Source organism: Astyanax mexicanus, chromosome 21 (assembly GCF_023375975.1).
Source record: "Astyanax mexicanus isolate ESR-SI-001 chromosome 21, AstMex3_surface, whole genome shotgun sequence".
NCBI classification, from domain to species: domain Eukaryota; kingdom Metazoa; phylum Chordata; class Actinopteri; order Characiformes; family Acestrorhamphidae; genus Astyanax; species Astyanax mexicanus.
The window spans coordinates 22,266,333-22,285,257 of NC_064428.1; the positions used below are offsets into that span (position 1 = coordinate 22,266,333).

Below are 18,925 nucleotides of genomic sequence, written 5' to 3' on the forward strand. Positions count from 1 at the left end.
CTGGCTCTGTCCACTTCTTGTAAGCATGGAGAACTGAAAAACAATCATAGTTTTAGAGTGAAAAATAAGGAGTGGATGCTAAAATAGTCTAAAAATGCAAGGGAGAAGATCATTTAAATGAGCAGATCAGTTCATCAGTGCTATCTTTTTGACATATCGTATGGATATTAGAATTTCAAGACGAATAAAACCAATAGAAATGCTCCAAAATGACTTAAAATACTCTCATTAACAAACACGCTCACAAAGTTGCTGCAAAACTTGCCATGCAGTAATGTCTCAGGCAAATATGTAATGCCAGTAGGTGCACACTACACGACTTTATGAATCATCAGTCTTTGTGCTGTTCACACTACACAACTGGTTTTGCTGTAGTTGTAAAAGTTCTTCTATTGTTGTGATTTTTACACTTTTACAAATTACACAATTTCTTGCTGTGTGGGAAATCGCGGACTCACCTCACAGCTCTCCAGAAACATGTTTATCATGAGAACATACACTACGGTGGCCCTGAAGTGCAAAACAAATTAACATGTCAGAAAACAAAATTACAAAAAATAAAACAAATTTACATACGAAAAATAATTACATTCAAGAAAACAAAATTACCAAAAAAAAATTTTTTCAGAAAAACAAATTTACAAAACGCAGGGCAGTAGCAACAGGACAGGGACCGTTTTTGCATTTACTGCTGCTGCTAAAATACATGCCACAAACCATATTTTAGTATCCATAACTCCACTCTCTCATTGTGAAGCAGCTTGACTGACAAGGAGGGTCTGCAACAAGCACTTCCTGTGTGTTAGACCCTTCCTTTCCATCAGAAATTTGTAAAAGTTTGTAAAAGTGTTTCAGTGCTGATAAAAGTGTTTCGCATCTTGTAAATTTGTTTTAATTTTTGTAAATTTGTTTTAATTTTTGTAAATTTGTTTTTCTGAAATGTAATTTTTTTTTGTCCATGTAAAATATTTTTTTCTTTTTAATTTTGTTTTCTTGAATGTAATTCTTTTTTTTTTATTTGTTTTGCACTTTAGGGCCACTGTACATACCAGAACTAAACACATATAAGAACTAGTGATACCATGCCAGAGAATCTCTATAGAGGAGAATACGCACTTGCAGTGAGACCAAACTGAATGGTTTCATTTGAAGCAACTGAGCAAATGTCTGATCATTTTATACAGAAATACATTTATAAGTACTTATATCCTCAACATAGAACTATACAAAATGTTTTAGAACCGCAGACATAATGGTTTAAGGTGTAAACTCCAGTTCTAAACCTTTGCCTGGAACTCCAACATCATATTACCAACCAATCAGCTTACAGTAGCAGAGGTGCAGCGTCTTTCAATAGTTCAAATCACATGACTGGACTGTGCGAGCGCAGAGAGATCCCGACAATGCTGAGTTTTTTTGTCGGCAATTAATGAAAAATTGTTGTTGACTGAAAACCTGGGCTAAAATCATGTAGTTTGAACTTGGCATGAATGATTATAGGTGTGGTGTGGTGTGTTAGTGAGAGATCATTTTTCCCTCCATCTAGAGCATCTAGTTTACCTCCATGCCCAACCTGATCTTATCTTCTTATCCTGATAAAAGTGGAAATATAAGTTTGCTTTGAGTCCAAAAGCACCTTCTTTACAATGAAGAATATTAAAATGCATTTTAATTTATTTTTCTGTAAAGTTGCCATTCTATAATAAATAATAGAATTTATTTTGCATTATAGTGATGATACACTAAACCAACACAGTTCATCTGTGTTATTTTTACAACTGTGTAGCATTGCTTTCCAAGTTTAGTGTTGTGTGTTATGGGCGGGCCTATCTACACTCAGTGTCCAAATGTTAGTGGACCTCCTTTCTATTGAACACATTCAATTTAGCTACATTAAGTTGCACCTAATGCTGTAAAAATGACACATTACATGACAATTAGCACCATGCCTAATGACAAAGACCCCCAGAATTGAGCTATGGAGCAGTGGAATGGTATTCTGGGTAATGATGGTTGGGAAGTTAGGGAGGATGAGGTGGGTTGGGGATCATCTGACATCCTGGCCTCACTCGTGCTCTTGTCGCTAAATACAATTAAGCAACATTAACAGCAAATGCTCCAAATTGTAGTTAAAAGCAATCCTGGGCAGTAGAGACAGTCACTCAAACAAAAGCATGATAGGGATATTTGTTAATATCTTGAATCTCAGGAATAAACAATAAATAAGCAGATATTAAGATATATCACTTTTGTCCTTTTGTCTAGCATATAGAATTAGACATGGAATTTGGAAAAATATGTTCGTTTTTAGTAGCTAAATGTTGCTGGATTTAACAAAGAATACAGAATATTGACAAAAAATGGACTCAAGCTAAAGAAAAAATGCAACTCAATTTGTGTCAAAACATATACATTTGGCTCCTGGGTGGCCCAACTGTTTAAGTGTTGAAGTTGTAATGCTCTTGTTGGTGAGTGCAATCAAATCCTGATCAGTAGAGACAGTTTATCCTGCTCATCCTGTCTTTTTAATACATTTATTTCAAAATATGAATTCAACAAAAGCAGAGGTAACCCAATTCATTTGTTTATATAGTGTAGCATATACAATTAAAGGAAATTATATAGATTATATTTTAACCATGTTTTTTATTTACTGTAGCTTTATGCAATAACAGAAAATAACGTATGCAATCAGGAAGTAACGGACAAAGAAGAATGGTCTAAATCTGTTCGGAACCAATTCTGTTTTAAAAATGGGTGTGGCCTCAGGACCCTAAAGCAGACACGCTGTCTACTGATCTCCTCTTCTTGTGTTAAGTGACCCAAGACCAGGGGTGGGCATGCTTCTATAGCCAGTCGTGACCTTTGACATCGTATCATAAGCCCTGACTCACCCAAGCGTCCTGGCATCGACGATAAGTGAGAACCAAGGAGGCTGTTCAGATTTGTTAAGAAAGGGAAGCCAGGCTGTATCTGTTGGCTATTTTTCCATGGCAATGGTTGAGTAGTTTTGTTCCCCTGTGTATTTATGCTTGTGTGTGTGTGTGTGTGTGTTCATATTGCCTTGGAATAAGCAACTGTAGCTCTTGCTCTCTCTCACTGCCTGCACTATGTCCACACTTTACCCAGCATGCTATGTAGACCTAAGGGTAATTACTCTAAAAATTGCTGGGTCATTGCCAGGTCAAGTTGGGTCACAACCCAACACTGAGCCCAATTTGGCGTCAATGATTTGACCCAGAGGACTGAGTTGTTTGACTAAGTATTTATCCAACTGTTGAGCAAATGTCTTAACTGAAAGATTGCAGGAACCCAGTTTGAGTTAATTTATGAAATAAATGAATTATCATTAAATCATTATGAATAAAGTATTCGATCACAATGCTGTGCTATTCAACAATAAATGCAAAAAAAAAACTAGACTAATTTGAGCAACTCTGGGCTCATATTTACAAAGCTACACATGCAGAAGTATTGTTTAACAAACTTGTAGTGAGTTGTAGAGGTTCTTCATGGTGTCCTGTTATAATAGCAAATGAATAGCAGTCCATCTTGCACATCACAGAAAATATGGGCGAACTCCCCAAGCAAAAAGCAATATGCAAAAAATGCTTGTGATTGTATTTCAGCTCATACATTACAAAGACATGTTCAAAGACACATATATCAATTAAACTGAAACTCCTGTTTTTAGACCACAATAATTTATTGTCCTGACGGACAGTTCTGGTGGAAACAGGAGAGTTGAGGTGCACATTGAATTCTGCCGTGATTTGGACAGCTGTGGTTTTATGTTTTTTGGATACAATCCGGGTTATCACCCGAACATCCCTTTCAGACAGCTTCCTCTTACAGCGTCCACAGTTAATCCTGTTGGATGTGGTTCGTCCTTCTTGGTTGTATGCTGGATACCGTGGCTCTTAATACATCACAAAGACTTGCTGTCTTGGTCACAGATGCGGCAGCAAGACGTGCACCAACAATTTGTCCTCTTTTGAACTCTGGTATGCCACCCATAATGTTGTGTGTATTGCAATATTTTGAGCAAAACTGCTCTTACCCTGCTAATTGAACCTTCACACTAGGTCTATCTATCTATCTATCTATCTATCTATCTATCTATCTATCTATCTATCTACCTATCTACCTATTACATTACATTACATTACATTACATTACATTTGGCAGACGCTTTTGTCCAAAGCGACTTACAATAGTCAAGTACAATGTAAAATAAGTTTCAAGGTAAAACATCTTTGGATAGGGATAAAAGGAGGACAAGGGGAGTAATAGGATAGAGGAGTGAAGGAGAGGAAGAAGGAAATGAGGTTAGAAGTAGTTAGTGTGTTAGAGGTGTTAAGAGAGTAAGTGCTCTTTGAAGAGTTCTGTCTTCAGGAGTTTCTTAAAGATAGCGAGAGATTCTCCTGATCTGGTAGTGGAAGGTAGTTTGTTCCACCATTGGGGAACTCTGTATGAGAACAGTCTGGATTGCTTTGTGTGAGTTTTTGGCAAAGCGAGGCGACGTTCACTGGAGGAGCGCAGCGGCCGGGAGGTAGCGTAAGCCTTCAGGAGCGAGTGCAGGTAGGAAGGAGCCTGTTCTGTCATCACCTTGTAGGCGATTGTAAGAGCTTTGAATTTGATGCGAGCATCAACTGGTAGCCAATGGAGCTATCTACCTATCTACCTATCTACCTATCTACCTATCTATCTATCTATCTATCTATCTACCTATCTACCTATCTATCTATCTAAAATTTAGACTGATGTGAGAAACTCTGGGTCATATTTACTAAGCTACACACAGAGTAGTATTGTTCAACACATTTGTAACAAGTTGTAGAGGTTCTTAATGGTGTCCTGTTATAATAGCAAAAGAAGGCACTATGCAACGATGCTTGTGATTGGACAGGAAGTTTAAACTGCAAAAAGAATGTCAGCTCATACACTCATGAGGACATGTTTGGCTTTGTGCTAAGTTTGCAACTTCATTTTGTAACTCTAATGAACTTATCGTGTGCAACATAGGTAAATTTTGATCTTCCTTTCCTGGTGCAGTCCTGATGAGAGCCAGTTTCATCATAGCATTTTTGAGGGTCTTCGCGGGTGCACTTAAGAATACTTTCAAAGTTCTTGAAATGTTTCAATTTTAATTTTTCTTTTTTTAGTTGAGTAGTCCTTGCCATAATATGGATTAAAGCATTACTCAAATAGGACTGTTCACTGTATACCAACGAACTCTACCTCTTCACAACTTTACAACTGATGCTCTTAGATACATTAAAAGGGCAAGAAAAACTCAAAAGGAACCCAGTTTGAGTTCACTGATTAAATAATGTTTTTTTTTTTTATGAAGTGTTGGATTGCAGTTCTGTGCTAACTCTGGGTCATATTTACTAAGCTATACATACAAAAGTATTGTGTAACACATTTGTAACAAGTTGTTGATGTTCCTAATGGTGCCCTGTTATGATCCCTCCCATGCAGCTTGAATATTTTCACTCAGATACTACAGGTTTTGTGGTAGAGGTGTTGAGGGAGTGTTGATAGCATGTCCAACAGCATCCCACACATTTTAATCAGGCATAAGTCTGGCGATGCATCTGGCCATGGCGTAGCATTTGTGTCTTCAAGGCAAGCTCTTGGGATGGCAGCAGTATGTGGACGAGCATTGTCCTGTTAAAATAGCTGTCAAGGTGCCTGTAATGAAGACCACAGGTGGTCTGGCCTGGTATAAAAATGCACCCCACACCATGACACCAAACAAAAGCTGTGGGTCATCTTTAGTTTCGTTGTTTGCACTGTTTACCTGAAAAAAAAAAAAAAACTTTTTAAAAGTATGTTTCTTTGTCAGACCTTCACATCTCACACAATCAAGAGTCTTTAGCATTCTAATCATCAGCCTTTAGCTTATTTAGCTCTTTTTACGCTCTTTTCAAGCTCGCCTTGATGCTCAGCCGTACTTCATCTCTAGTTCATCTCACACAAGTTAGCAATTAACCTCCTGTTGATAGGTTATCTGGGGCAATTGCTCCCATTAGGACCACCCGTAGACACCGGCTGTAGACCTTATGTGATCTTGTGGGTGAGCATTTGCATATAATTCAAGCAAAAAACAGAGCAGACAGACATGCAAAAACCACATGTGCTGTATTTCTTTCTCTTTTACTCAGATAAAGCAGAGGAAAACATGAACAGGCACTTTTGGAACTTTTCTAAAAAGATGATATTGTCTACTATAAAGACAGTTTGCTCATCATGGTCTTTTGAAATCAAAGATTTGTATGTAGTTGATAAAGATTGTTTTAATTTAAAAATAAGTTGGTCAAGTGGCCAGCTAATGCCTTGTCCAGCATAGGGTATGTTTGAGTTTGAGCTTGATGATTTAATTTGTCCACAAGCATGGTCAACTGGACCAAGATAAACAGTCAGTATGACCAAGTATGATCAACCTAGACCTTTCCTGGTGCAGTCCTGATGAGACCCAGTTTTATCATTGCGATTTTGGTGTTCTTTGCGGCTGCAAGTTTTTGAAGTGCTTTAGATTGACTGACCCTAATTTCTTGGTCATTTTTTATTTTTCTTTACTTACTTGAGTAGTTCTTTTTATAATATAGATTAGAACATTACTCAAACAGGGCTATTCACTGTATATATAGTTGGTATACCAACTCTACCTGTTTACAACTTTACAACTGATGCTCTCAAACACATCAGGTAATTAACTCTTGACAAGTTTAGCATAGCTGTTAACTGAAAGCCATTTCAGATGAGTATGATAAATGTATTCATAACACTGCAGTAGTTCTATCTTCACACTGGTTACCTTCACAATAATATTTCAAGCAAAGACAGAAACACACATGAAGCAACACAACATTAGCCAAACTTATGATAATGTTACCTCTCGTCAATAAAGCTCAGTGAAAAAAATCCAATCCTTATGCATGGGTGTTTCGGATGGATGGATGGATGGATGGATGGATGGATGGATGGATCGTGCAAATACACAGTTATATAATATATATATATTTTAAAGTAAAGCTTAGGTAAATTAACAAAACTAATTAATTAGATTTTCATGTAAAATCAAAATGAGCGCTGGATGTTAATCTACACAGACTTGTCTCCTGAAAACTGTTTTTTTGGGGTGAATAAAAAGCTTCCATTTACTTACAGTAAGCTTAGATTTCCAAATGTCTCCAGCACTAAGGCTGGAGCATTAGCATTAGGGGCTAACTGCTCCAAAAGTGCAAGCCAGGGTAAGGAGCAGGCTACAGGCTGATAATATTCACCTCTGACTGGGGAAATAGCTGTTAGTGGCTAATGCTAAAGCTAATCCAGCCCCAGTGCAAGAGAACTAAACTAAGACCCAGTGGATTAAAAGGTGCACTGATGATTTTTAGGAAAATGTAAGGATTTTAGGTGCGCCTTATAGTGCAAAAAATACGGTACTGATATTGTTCCACCTTCCACAAACTGTTGCACTATAGCATCCTTGTACCTTGTTTACACTGTTTGCTGTATGCTTTTACATTATTTTAGCAAAACGTTTGATCCACAACCTGTTCACAACCTTATGCAGTCAGACTCTGAATCACCTCAAAAATTCATATTTCATCCACCGCTGTATTTCTTATCTTACGAAATGTCGCGTACGCTCTGATAAGCGAAATAAAAGTATTTCTCTTATTGTATCGTGCCGTGGGTTTTATCAGAGTTTCGGGTGTGTGCCAGCAGGCTAGACTACAGCTGCTGATAAAGCCGTCCTCGTGTGCATACCTGCTTTGAAGTCATAACTTTCAGCTGCTTTCTGTTGCAATCTTTGCCACATACTGATAAAGCGGAACGATCCAGAGTGAGAGGCTCGGTCAGGAATGTTGACAAATATACACCCTCGTCGTGCAGGGCTGATTCACGCGGGGTGTTTAGGCTCAAATGCAATTAAAAAGATCACACTGATGACCTGTGATTGATCTCCAGCTGATGATATTCCCATCAGATCAGTTCTGGCTAGGCCTGTGGTCCTGCTGTCCTGATTGCTTGCCCTAAAGGTCAAGGGGAGTAGTTTAAAGAGGTGCAGCATCTATAGCCTTGGAATTCATATCAAGCTCTTTGTGGCGTACATCCACCTCCTCCTGTTTCATCACTGCAGATGATTTGGACAACAATCTAATATATAGTATCTTAAAATATGTTTTCTATGTTTTCTGGCTTAATACATCAGTTTAAACTGTGCTTGCTTTATCAGCCGTTTAGCTCAAATAAAAGGAGCATATTTAATAGCTGTTTTGGATCAAGACCAGATCATGTTCTCACCACAAGTGAACTGCTCCAGAGTTTGTTTGGGACTGGACCGAGACCACCTCCTCTAGTTCTTTTGATCCGCACCCGAGTGAGATTTCTGTTTTCACACCTGATTAATCGAACCGCACTAAAGTTACGAACGGACCAGGGTTCGTTTTAACCGAACCAAAAAGTGCTGGTGTGAAACAACCTTAAACATTGTCAGATTTTCACAAGTCCTAAAAGTAGATAAAGAGAACGCAGGTAAACAAACGAGACAAAATATAATACTTTTTTTATCATTAATTTATTTATTTAAGGAAAATGACCCAATATTACATAACTGCTCTATTTTGGAGACCGAGACCAGTCTCGAGTACTACAACACTAGTGTGCAGCATGTGATTTTGCATTGTCATGTTAAAAAATGCATGAACATCTCTGGAAAAGATGTGGTTCTAAAGGCAGCATACTGTATTTTGCTCTAAAATCTCTAAAAAAAAAAAAGTATTTTTGTTCATTAATGCAGCATCAAAGAAGTGTTCTGACACAATACTATATTATCACAGACCCTCACTTTTGGACTAGATTCTGATAACCAACTAGATAATAATCTGGTCCTCTTTATCTTTGTTAGAGGAACGTGGGCTGTTCTTGTCTTCTTCTCCAAAAAGATCTAGAATACAAATTCATCTGACCATGATATACATTGTCATTGTTGTGTGATGGACAGCAGGTATAGATCCCTCCTTCAGACAAAGCATGGTGCTCATAAAACAAACAAAACAAAACAAAATGACATTTCTTCACCTAATCTAGTGGGTGGGGCTCTGATGAGTGTTGAAAGGTGATGCCAGGGTGGTTCTATGCAGGTTTTCTTGTTATAGAAAACAGATTGACAGAGGTGAAAATACAAAAGCACACAAAAAGTGAGTTTTGCATAATATGTTTCCTTTAAGTTATAAATGGCATTTGGGAATGTAACTCTGTTGTAACACCAATACTATTTGAGCTATGTGAGCGCCTGCATTGGGTTATTGAGTACAAGATAGTTAAGTTTGAATGTAAACGGCATCTTAGACTGTGTAAATCTGTATAAATATGACTGGAATTAACATGTTGATGGTGTGCAATTTAGGGGATGATATGATGATGAGTTTGAGCCTTAGCGCCTTGGTTGTTTTCTTTTTACTTCATGAAAGGGCATGTTTAAATTTTTATGGGATTTTGCAAACTGTCATTTTGCATCTTGGTTAAACAGTGATTATAATTTTCTGTAGCGTTAGAGCTTTACCTGAACGTTTTTGACAGTAATAGCTGAGAGAATGCTGAGACTATGTCTGTGAGAAGGTTTGAACTTGCAGTTTTGGTTCTTGTGGAGAGAAAAGGTTGAACGAATCACTTTCACAATCATAAGTGTCTCTCAGGAGGTTTGGTTATTGCTAATATGTAAATTTACCAGTTAAATCTGGCTCTAAACTTAGAAACATGTCTTTTAATTGCAGATATTTGTTGGTTTTACTAATAAAATTCTGATTGTCTAAAGCTGAAATTATGACACTCACTCAATGTTGGGTAAATGATGTTCTCAATCATCTTCACACCAAACTAAAAGTAGTACAGAGTAGAAAATGCCAGTTAAAGCATTTTAATGCCGAGGCCAATACATTAATGCCAATGTCAATACATAATACAGCTCTGGAAAAAATAACCACTTCAGTTTCTGAATCAGTTTTTCTGATTTTTCTATTTATAGGTATATGTTTGAGTAAAATGAACTCAATTGTGGTTTTATTCTATAAACTATTAGCACTAGCATGTATTTGCAGAAAATGAGAAATGGCTGAAATAACAAAAAAAAATGCAGAACTTTCAGACTTCAAATAATGCAAAGAAAACAAGTTCATGTTTATAAAGTTTTAAGAGTTCAGAAATCAATATTTGATGGAATAACCCTGTTTTTTAATCACAGTTTTCCTGCTTCTTGGCATGTTCTCCTCTACCAGTCTTACACACTGCTTTTGGATAACTTAATGCCACTCCTGGTGCAAAAAATAAAATTATTTGTTGTACAATATACATCCCTTAACAAAGCAGGGTTCCTTATTTACCCAGAAAACTCCCCCAATTCTAAATAACAGGCTCAAATTTAGGCTTATAGTTAAATTGAGAAATCCCGCTTATTGAAACTCAGTACCTCAGGTTACTGAGGTAAATGTAATACTAAACATCCACATTAAACTTCCTTATGCATTTCTTTTCTTATCATTTATCATCAGTAGCTTGCTGAAGGTCTATTTATACAAAACAAACACATAAGCTGCATTTCTAAGCCTATGTAGTCTGCTTTTCTACGTCATAGGAGGCATTTCCAAAGAGAACTATTTTGGAAACTAGGGACGCAACTGATGTATCCTTCCCGGCAATCAGTTACACACAATTCTCTGCACATATCACAACACAAAAAGTAAAAAAACAAACAAACAAAAAAAAACAGAGGTACCAAAAATTGAGAGAGTGGATTAAAATTATCAAAGTTTTGAAGTTGTAGTCCATTTTTTATAAGATATAAGTAGAACTCAACTTTTGCACCAGAACTGAAAAAGACAGTGACCTGAAAAAAAATGACCTCTTTTCCAATCACCTCAGCGCTGCCTTTAACATGTGTGAACAACCAGCTACTGAGGAGAAGTCATCATATGACAGTGCTACTGAGGTCCTGAGGATTAAAAGAGTGCCCCTTTGTGGAGAATCACCATTCAGCAAAAATACATTTGATGCTACATTATATTAAATGTATTGGGATACTTGCATGACATTAGGCATGGTATCAACAGGGGCGGATTTTACCACCACGCAAACCACGCAATTGCTTGGGGCCCCAGGGATCAGGGGGTCCCCTGCTGGCCAAAAGGTTGGCAAAAAAAAAGAAAGGAAGTCCAACACAGAAAGCCTGACAAAGCTAACCAAGTTTTCCGCAGCAGCAAAAAATGAAACGTCTGACGAGGATGAGGTACCTGAGACAGCTAGGTTGTCAGAGTCAATATTGCATTTTGCTAAACAAAAGTATCCATTTGATCAGGGCCCCCAGTAAAAAAAAACATTGCTGGGAGCCCTAGAACTTCCAAATACGCCTCTGGGTGTCAATAGGAGTCCTTTCCTATTAGCAGTGCTTCTCTACCTACATGTGTGTCTTTGCACATCTGTGCAACTTAAAAGAGCTAAAGCACTTATTAGAAGGGGTGTCTGCATCAAAATTATGCAATTCAAATTGTTCTATGTGTTCTCAACATCAGTACTGAATTAGACCTTATGTGCTGACTTTATACTTTTTATTTACTGTCCACTGTGGAACCTAGAGTTAATAAGCACAGAGGCAGCGCCATCTGCTGTCCACAAACCTCACATAGCTTCCTGAGAAGTTCTCTACACAACTCCTCAGAGTACCTCTCAATTCTGTGTTGTAGCTTAGCTTTGGCACACGTCTAGACCAATATAGAAAGTCTTTTTTTATTATTATTATTATATTATATAAAACCTTAACGCATTCTCATTCTAATAAAACATCCCTAAATCAGAGACAGTTGGGACAGTCCAGAATCAGCACTGACATCTCAGTGTCTTGAGGCATCTTATAGGATGAACCACGACAAAATGGTGTAAAGGGGTATTGATTATTTTGTATTATTCTTGGAAGAAATGCACAATGTGAAGAAATAAACCGAAGATGAAATGTGGCAGCATGTACTTTTGCATTTGTTGTCAACAAAAAGTCCAAAAGTCAGGGGTTGTCATTGTATGGAGTTGTGTCAGTACACGTCTGCAATGGCAGTATTAATGCAGAACAATGCAGCAGTGGTGTGCAGTGAGGCCCTTCTAACCCCTTAGGAGAAGGGGTGACAATAAATGCATGTAAGTAATTACATCATTTTTAATCAGGAAATATATATCATAGCTATTGTAAGTGTAAGAATTTATTTATTAAATTAACCAAAATAAAAAACAGCAACTAATTCAAAGCATTAGTCTGTGCTTTTTAGTTGCTACAGGACTCGTATCTGACTGACAGCGGTTTTAACCAATCAAAGCTTTTTAAAATAGCTTCTGCCCCCGCGTGACTGCGTGACCCTTCTCCTGATTTTGAGAAGGGTATAGTAATAAATCTATTAGCAAAGTCGAAGGACAGTCTAACCAATCAGATTCATGATTTTCACTACGGGGCGGGGCTATGGCTGTCTAACCCCTTCTCAGTGCTCTGATAAAGGAGCTACGCATTGATTAGTCATAAACGGAGCTCATGCTGGATTAATTCAATAGTTAGCGAACTATCATGGAATTGCGACTGCACATGAGACAGATATTGTGTCATATCATATTAAATAGCCATTTTAAAGGCTGTCCCTCAACGTGAAACTAATTCACAATAAAAGGCCGCCTGGCTGGTGAGTTTGTGTGTGTACTTAATGTTTTGGCTGCTCTGGTGTATTGTAGGCATACAAATAAGTGATATTTTTTGAACGGTTGTACTTGTAGGAAAATTAAGCATTTATTGTTGTGGTTTATTGTATACTTTTGTCATTTGTAGCTGTATAGGTGGGCTGTTGATGTGTATGAAGTTAATATAACTAGGTCAAGACAGAGAATATGTAGTTATTGTAATAACTACATATTCCCCCCCCCCACCCCGGCGGCGGGGTTCTTAAGGGGGAGGGGGTAAAAGCCTTAAGGAATATTACTAAATCATTTAAAGAAATACTTGTTTATTTGATGCACCACCCCTGTCTGCAAACTCTCTCTTCACAAAAAGTACAGTAACACTGCCCTCCTCTGGTCAATCTCAGATGCAACTGTGTCTAGGTTAGCTGTTTCCTTCATCGCTTCATTTATGTCCTTAATTTCTAAATAACATAATTAGGAGCAGATATCTAGGGGCAGATCACAAACAAACAAATCATCATTAAGATGTTTTAATCACTAAGAACCAGTTTTATAATTCAGTCGCAGACTGCTCTCAAAGTCCTGCTCCACAGACAGACTGATAGTATTTTGTCCATCAGGCCATAAGACTGTTCAACTCCTCTTAGTACAGCAACTAAAGACTCTGTGACACTTTTTCTTTCTGGCAACTCTGGTCACTCAATGGACACACCCTCCGAGATGCCCCATATTATTATATCTTCATTGTTTTAACCTTTTCTGCACTACTAGTTTATTTATTGACGGCTGTTTATGTCTTATATACATATTATATAACTGCATACTTGCACTTGTCTTAAGGCTGACATCAGTCATCTTCTCAATATGCAGAATAACTGGTGTATATTGTTGTTTTACCAAGTCTAACGGCACTTTCTCCATTAAACACACTAAAAAAGACTGTCTCTTTTAATACCCAGCCATGCAGGTTTTTACTTTTTACTTTTCCAGACTTTTGCACTGTTGCACTGTCCTAACAAGTTTATGGGTCTATACATTTGCAAACTATTTATTCTGCTTTTATATTATTTTACAAGCATCCCAACTTTGTGGGATTGGTGTGTACGTGCAATCACAATGAAAACAGATACATCCGGCTGTTTTAACCAGTTTTTAAGCTGATACAAAACCACAATAAAAAGTAGTAGAAATGCTGGCAAATTTAAGATGCTTTTATTTGCCGTGAGCAAAATACAATTGTAGTGCACAGTCAGAAATAATAAAAAAAACAATGTATATCACAATAACAATAAAAAACGTTTATTTCTACAGACATGTCTACAGAAAAAAACTGTATGATATAAATAGAATACCGACAGAAAGCTACAATCCAGATTCATGAAGCTGTTCCAGCTCCATTTCATACATAATATCGTTTACACGCTTCTTAAAATGGGCGCAGCGTATCCTGGACAGTCCCCGCATGAAGTCAGCAATTGTCTGAACGTATCGGTCATGGGCGTCGGCCGAGTCTGGAGCTTTGAATCTTTCCAGCTCACAAAACATTTTTGCGATTTCTGAATCAGTAGTGCTCCGTCTGCGTGTTCTATTCTCATGAGACGGAAGCAGCATGCTGGAGCTCGACTCTGCTGTGGATGAACACGAGGGGGAGTCTTCTATACATACGATATCAAACGGCTCCCGCTCGTCCTCCGGCTGCTCCAGTTTTACATTCATTGATGTGTCAAAAGAAGGATCAGTGGTTTCAACCTGTATAAACACAAAACAAAAAGTTAGTATATTTACAAAAAAAAACGAGTCAACATTTATTTAGTTCCAGAGATAAATCTTTTAAGTTTTCTATTTTTGTGTGTCAAAGTTTTAGAGAAGCTTTTTTATTTTAGAGAAGCTAAGCTGACGTTAACCACAAGTTTTATTTCTCAGTCAAAGGTACTAAAACCTGCTATAGACAATTTAAACTCACTCACATTTAGCTAACAAGTTAGCACTGCCCCAGCGTTTTTCTCACAGCAGGTAAAAATGTTCCGATCTGAATTTTCTGACCAAATCCTATAATTAGTTTAGGCTGTTCACAATCTTTTTAATAATGACACAATATCTGTCTGAACGCTTCTTGCTTTGTAACTGGCGTGCATGCGGAAAAGAGCAATGCTTCGTGTTAAGTTTCACTTTAATCCTAGTCAGAATTTCAAAAGCCATGAAAGATAAGTTCAGACTACAGCTGAGCTCCAGCTCACTCCAGCTCGTTATTTGGCCGCAGTCATTAGAAACACTGTGTGGCTGCAACACAAGCATCAAATTAAATACTATACAGTAACATTTGTGGAACATACTGAAGCAGCACATGATACCCTCCATTTGGAAACTGGGCCGCAGGGCAGTATTCCAACTTGATAATGACCCCAAACACAACCAGACACTCCAAGACGACACTATTAAACATCTGTGGGGCATCATTGCACAAAAAGTGGAGGAATGCAAGGTCTCTAACATCCACCAGCTCTGTTATGTTGTCATGGAGGAGTGGAAGAGCATTCCAGGGTCAACCTGTGAAGCTCTAGTGAACTCCATGAGTTAAGGTAGTGCTGGAAATAATGAAGGCTACACAAAATATTGACACTTTGGCCACAATTTGGCCATATTTACTTGGACTATCTGCTTTACATGTTTTAAAGTGACACATCTATCAATATTTCGATTGAGGATTGTTCTGTTGATGTGGCTAGCCATGGTATAGCATCTGTTTATTCAAGGCAAGCTCTCAAGATGGCAACAGTATAAGGCACCCATTATTTACTGCATGAGTTAAAGGAGAAATCTGGTGTGAAATGGACTGGGGTTTAGTGAAACATGACAACAGGTGCAAACTATTGTCATAAATAGCCCACCTCCATTCACCCCGCAATTAATTCTGTGGAACTACAGCTGGATTTCATGCATTTTTACTGAATTAAATTTGCAATATGTTCCGCTATGATACCTATTCATTTGTGATCGTCAGTCGACTGTTTGTGGCGTTTTCACACCTGTAGTTGGTTTTTATGGTTTGGATTAGTAGATGAGTTTATTTCTCCCTCTGTCTGCTTTGATTTAATACAGACATAAACCTAAACGCCCCAATAAACCACACAAGCACATTGTCTCCTCTGATTGGTCAGAGCTGTCTGGCATGGGATAAAGAAAGTAAATATAGCGAGAAGATTCTGGGTTACACCCTATATGATTGAGTAAAATGAACATTGTTGTTTTATTCTATAAACTACAGACACTTCACCCAAATTCCATATAAAAATGACAAATGGCTGAAACAACAAAAAGCTGCAGAGCTCTCAGACCTCAAATAATGCAAAGAAAGTGCATATGCATAAAGTTGGAATAACCCTGGTGTTTAATCACAGTTTTCTTGCATCTTTGCATGTTCTCCTCCACCAGTCTTATACACTGCTTTTGGATAACTTTGTGCCACTCCTGATGCAAAAATTAAAGCGGTTCAGTTTGGTTTGATGGCTTGTGATCATTCATGTTCCTCTTCATTATATTCCAGAGGATTTCAATTTGGTAAAATCAAAGAAACGGACTATTTTTAAGTGGTCTCTTATTTTTCCCAGAGCTGTATGTGCCTACATTGGGATTTATTGGTAATTACATGATTAAGGTATGGTCACTAACACACTGAGAGTGTAGTCACTGCTGTGGGATACTGTTAATACAGATGGCAGCTGGTTTTACTTCATTAAACAGCTGTTTACAGTATGAATTTACTGTATATAATGGAGGAGTTGGCTCCAGTGCGCAGGTCTGAATGTAAACACAGGCTGCACTCACCAGGCTCTCACACACTCTGTTTGCGAGGGTGATGGGGGGTCCTGTGAGGGTGATGGGGGGTCCTGTGAGGGTGATGGGGGGTCCTGTGAGGGTGATGGCGGGGTCTGTGGGGATGTGTCTGTGGTGAACGAACTGGTTGAGCCAGGACAGTTCTTTGTATCGTTTGGGGGTCTGGTCTTTGGCTCGCCCCCCGCTCCTGCAGATCATCCTCTTCCTGGCCTTGGAGAACTTCTTGCGGAGGTTGCTCCACGTTACCTTACACTCCACCGGGTCGTCGCCCCCCAGCTTATTGGCGATTTCCCGCCACGAGTCCGCGAACACGTGCACGTCTCTGAACTCCCTGCGCGAGCGGTCGTACAGGTGCGGGTAGGAGCGGACCAGCTCCGCCAGCTTCCTCTCAAACGCGTTCATCCCGCCGCCCGACCACCACAACAACATACGCTCACTCACTCACACGCACTGCGCATGCGCAGCGGACCGCCCCCACCGTGACGCGCGACATCACGTGACCCCTTCGACTGCGAACATAGAATAGAATATTTTTATGCTTTAAAATAATGTATATATTGGACATATATATACACACTATTATATGCGCATATAAATAAATTTTAGTTCAATATATAGAATATAAGTGTATATGTATATAATTACAGCATACATTTTAGCCATTAAAAAATGACATACCTAAAAAAAATAATTCACTTTTCAGGTTTCCGGACAGGGATTATAAAAGCCTAGTCGCAAACTGTGATTTTTATAGGGTGAATTATTGGTGATTGAGACATGAGGTCAATTAATACCTAAAAATTTATCTATACAACCATTATTATTTTGCAAAAAGTGGAAAATACAAATGTTTAAGCTTAAAATGATTAAAGTAAATTGTAGGTTATAATTTGTCTTAAATAGTCTTGAATTCATTTAGCTAAAATCCATAATTTGTTTTTAAAAGTCCTTATTTTGTCAAAAAAAGTCTTGAATTCACTAGGCTAAAAGTCCTTAATTAAAAAAAAAGTCTTGAATGATCTAAGATAAAAGTCCTTAATTTTTCAGAAAAAGTCTTCAATTTACTAAGCTAAAAGACGTTAATTTTCAAAATTAAAAAAAGACTTCAATTCACTTAGCTAAAAGGTAGGTCTTCATTTTTTTTAATAATCTTAAAATAATTAAGGGTAAAAATGCCTTAATTTATCTTAAAAATCTTACATTCATTTAGCTTAAAATGCCTTAATTGAAATGATATGCGATTTAGCTTACTTTGAAACGGCAAAATGAACTAAGCAGAACCACAGCCCGCTTATGATCTTCCCGTTATGTAGGAAAATTACTGCACACCGCTAGAGGGAGCCCGCTAGTCTAAAATGAATAGGGGATCATGGAGCAAAACGGCCAAAATACTAATTAAAAACAGTAGCTAATTGCGATTCGGGGATGTTTGAATATGAAGGAACATACACAGACATGCCAAGAGTCATGGGATAGTAAGCTTATAATGCAGTGATTCCTGAGGGATATTCCATTTCTCAGCGACAGGCATTGATCATTCCTGATTATAGACAGTATATAGCTGGACAGAGCATCGTCTCTTAAAAGTGAAGCCAGCACAGGTCGGGCGCCCCCTGCTGTTCGGCTGCAGAAAGCTGTGTAACCCCACCCATCCCCATAGGTTTCAATGGCAAAACAGACAACTTTCAATCACGTTTTTTTCTAATATACTGTAATTCTACCTCCATTATTTAAATGCAGCAGCTAGGCGTAGGAGCGGGTTTGATATTGGGGGGGGGGGGACACATTTGCTAATATGCACCAAAGCCCACATAGTTTCTTAGAACAACATTTAAGGAATTACTTTTAATCACAAATAATCCCTTTTTTCTGTACTCTGTTTATTATTAGTTACATCCAAGTAAAGGTGACTTTACAACCGCCATGTTACTCCAAATTACATTTAAACAAATATGCGTGAAATGTCTCAATTATATACATATATGACAAAAACTGATCAGTTATCATCTGCGCTTTTAATTGTTTCTACTGAAAGCACTTCTTATGATGGTGTCCTTTTTTGAAAAAAGAATGTAACTTTACGTTTCATAGAGATTTTTGACAGAAGTTAATATAAATATTAGACTAAAGAAAAAAACATTTGGATTCGCCTGGAATCCCTCTATTTACTCAGGATTTAGTCTTACTGTGAACTACAAATAAACAGAAGTCAGGTTAAAGCAGTGTTTCTCAACCCTGTTCCTACACATTCTACTGCATATCCCCACTGCCTACTCTGCTTTAAAGTCACTTAATCAAGTAAGTGGAGGTATGATGTGTCTAATACACTGCTGACATACATAATGATTTATGCTCAATAGGGGGCTAAGGG

The 18,925-nt window shown here is 37.9% G+C and overlaps 1 protein-coding gene across 1 annotated transcript; it reads right to left on the bottom strand.

The window, feature by feature from the left end:
* Positions 1–13,916: 13,916 nt before the first annotated feature.
* Positions 13,917–17,030, bottom strand: LOC103030825 (uncharacterized). The gene is made up of 2 exons (XM_007259033.3): positions 16,546–17,030; positions 13,917–14,469 (listed from the first exon to the last, which is right to left on the bottom strand). The coding sequence occupies exons 1-2, from the start codon at positions 16,981–16,983 to the stop codon at positions 14,083–14,085; spliced, it is 825 nt and encodes a 274-aa protein (XP_007259095.3). The 5' UTR covers positions 16,984–17,030; the 3' UTR covers positions 13,917–14,082.
* Positions 17,031–18,925: the final 1,895 nt, after the last annotated feature.

Excerpts from the sequence above, each read along its gene's own strand:
- LOC103030825 (XM_007259033.3), bottom strand. The coding sequence starts at position 16,983 with ATGTTGTTGTGGTGGTCGGGCGGCGGGATGAACGCGTTTGAGAGGAAG. Across the intron at positions 14,470-16,545 it reads ACAGAGTGTGTGAGAGCCTG|GTTGAAACCACTGATCCTTC; the intron begins GTGAGTGCAGCC and ends GTGTTTATACAG.